Raw genomic sequence first — 2,500 nt, 5'->3', positions numbered from 1 at the left:
CGCTGCGGCGGAAGAAGCCCTGCAGGGCAACGACCGGAGAGGAAGAACGTAATGAGGTCAGAAGATTATACAATGATCTCACACCAGTCTCAAATAACAAATGTATCCTGAAGTAGGTAAAAACTCGTAAATACAATAAATAATAAGTCAATAAAAGCTTAATGTGACAAAGCATGAAAGGAATATAAAAGTCTGAAATGTTCAGTTTGACTCGTAGACTGAAACGCTGTGAGCTTCAGAGCTGTTCATCTTATTTTTCAGCGTTTGGAAATTAGAAACCGTGAAATTAGAGCTGAGCAGAGGCGATCGTGTTACCTTGCAGCCTTCGCAGGCGCTGACTCCATAGTGGTAACCCGAGGATTTGTCCTGACACACGAAACAGGGCTTGTAGGTGCGCGGCGGCGGCGGAGGCGAGGGCGGGCTGGCGAACGGGTCGTCCGAACCAGAACTGGAGCTGGAGCTGTGGGTTTCCACCGCTGCAAACACGTCAAGGAAATACTTTTACTACAATACTTTATATCTGCAGGAGGCTACATTTTCATGACTCTTAGACAAATAATCACAAATATAAATAATGAAGGAATGCATATCACCCGCTGCCTAAGATCGCCTTAAAGAACGGAATTAGAACAATTTTGGTCAAATCTTGTAAATGAGACGATCTCTGCTCGCTAATCAAACCTTAGCTCGGTTTCTAAACTTGTTTGACTCATAACCACTTTTGTGTTGGCTAAAGTTGATCAGCTGTGGCAGCCATCTTGAACTGGGGTGACTCCAAAAGTGAATCAGTAGCCGATGTTGATGCGATGATTCGTTTTTTGGGATTTTTGTTCAAATCCGTCCACTGGTTCATGAGATATTTTGACAAACCACAAACACAAGCAGTTATATGATCGCTGCGAGCGATAAATAAGTTTATCTGCATGCTTCACACAGAAGTTCCAATTTGAACAAAACGCCGATATGATTCTTGAAACATCTTGCGTTCTTGATATACCTGACATTTCTTTAAGGAAGCAATTTTGATCTCAGCCCAGGAAATCTGGGTCCACAATCCAAATATCCATCCATTTTCTTTACTCGCTTCTTTGTCATACTTTGTGAGAGGCGGGGGACACCCTGGACATGTCACAAGTCCATCACAGGGACACATAGAGACAAACAACCACTCACACATTTTAGCGTCACCAATGAACCTAACATGCATGTTTTTGGTCTGTAGGAGGAAACTGGAGAACCCGGAGTAAACCCACAGGGAGAACACAGGCCGGGAATCGATCCTGAAACCTTCTTGCTGGGCGGCGACAGCTCTAACCACTGCACCGCCACGCCACCAATCCAAATATTGTTCAACGAACATTTAAAATGATTACAACACATATCTCCTCGAATCATTTTAAAAGAAATTCACAAAAGCCAAAACAACCCATGAGAAATCTTCCCTCTAACAACAAAAACCGTGCAGCCACATTCACCCCAAACAATAAACTGACGAGCAATTATTCTGGAAATTAACTATTAGGCAGAACTTTCTTAATCACTTTTAGTCATTAAACCGGAGCCTTTGTACATTTCCTCTCAACAGGAGGTTTTAATGCCAACAAATACGAACTCAGATTTTTAATTAGATGGGATGAATCCAGGACTGCAGAACCATTTAAAACCAGAATCCAGAAAAGATAATTCATCTGAACCAAAGGGGGACGAATGTGTGCCGAGGAAACGGCACAGATTGGAGTTTTCACACTGGAAACAGTAAAGCAATAACCTCATTCAGCGTCAGAGTTTTCAGGATTCATTTGAATTTTACAATGAGATTATTTTAATAATTAACAGAAACTAAACTGAAACATAGAAACAGGTTCAGGATCAGCCAGGAGCTGCTGATCAGATGTATCGGGGGACCACCGCGAGAAAAGCTGCAGTTTTAGCTCCGAGGCATCCAGGCGTGTGTTAACAACGTCAGGGCGGAAAGACATCAGCAATGAACTTAGAGAAGCAGCTGCTGCCCATCAATCTGGGAAGGGTCAAAGGTCATTTCCAAACTAACTGGAGTCCATCGTTCTACGAAGAAAATTATTATTCTCATTTACGACAATCTTCCAGCAAATTCACCCCGAAGGTCAGGCCGTGCAATGCTCAGAGAAGAAAACAAAAGCTCCATCTTAGATTCTCCAGGCCTTGGTGAGCAGGTTAAAGGTCAAAGTTCATGCCAGAACAATTTTAAAAACAGACAGCAAAGCTTACGTAGGAACAAACCTCAAGACCTCTGGAACCATGTTTACCCATGATGCACAGCGACATGTCAGCACGGCGGTGGAGGGCTGATGGTTTGGGCTGATTCTGGAGTCAGATGTGAGGCCATCTGTCCGACAAACAGGACGATGATCCCAAACACAGCAGCTAATCTACAACAGAACGGTCCAGTCAGAGTCCAGAACTCTGTGGCTCGACTCGGCCCTACTCGGGTCAACCCGGAGCAGGTTCAGATCCGACCCGC

At 44.0% G+C, this 2,500-nt stretch overlaps 1 protein-coding gene across 1 annotated transcript in view; it reads right to left on the bottom strand.

The window, feature by feature from the left end:
- LOC108243261 (retinoic acid receptor beta) overlaps positions 1-2,500 on the bottom strand; it is a 22,985-nt gene that overhangs the window by 15,620 nt on the left and 4,865 nt on the right. Inside the window, exons 2-3 of the mRNA XM_017428574.3 lie at positions 316-476; positions 1-19 (exon numbers count right to left, since the gene is read on the bottom strand). The exon at positions 1-19 is cut by the window's left edge and continues 123 nt beyond it. Coding sequence (XP_017284063.1) covers positions 1-19; positions 316-476 — 180 coding nt within the window. The remainder of the gene's footprint in view (positions 20-315; positions 477-2,500) is intronic.

Source organism: Kryptolebias marmoratus, linkage group LG16, assembly GCF_001649575.2.
Source record: "Kryptolebias marmoratus isolate JLee-2015 linkage group LG16, ASM164957v2, whole genome shotgun sequence".
NCBI classification, from domain to species: Eukaryota; Metazoa; Chordata; class Actinopteri; order Cyprinodontiformes; family Rivulidae; genus Kryptolebias; species Kryptolebias marmoratus.
Note: the sequence above shows the minus strand (reverse complement) of the source record. Positions and strands in the feature narration are given on the sequence as shown.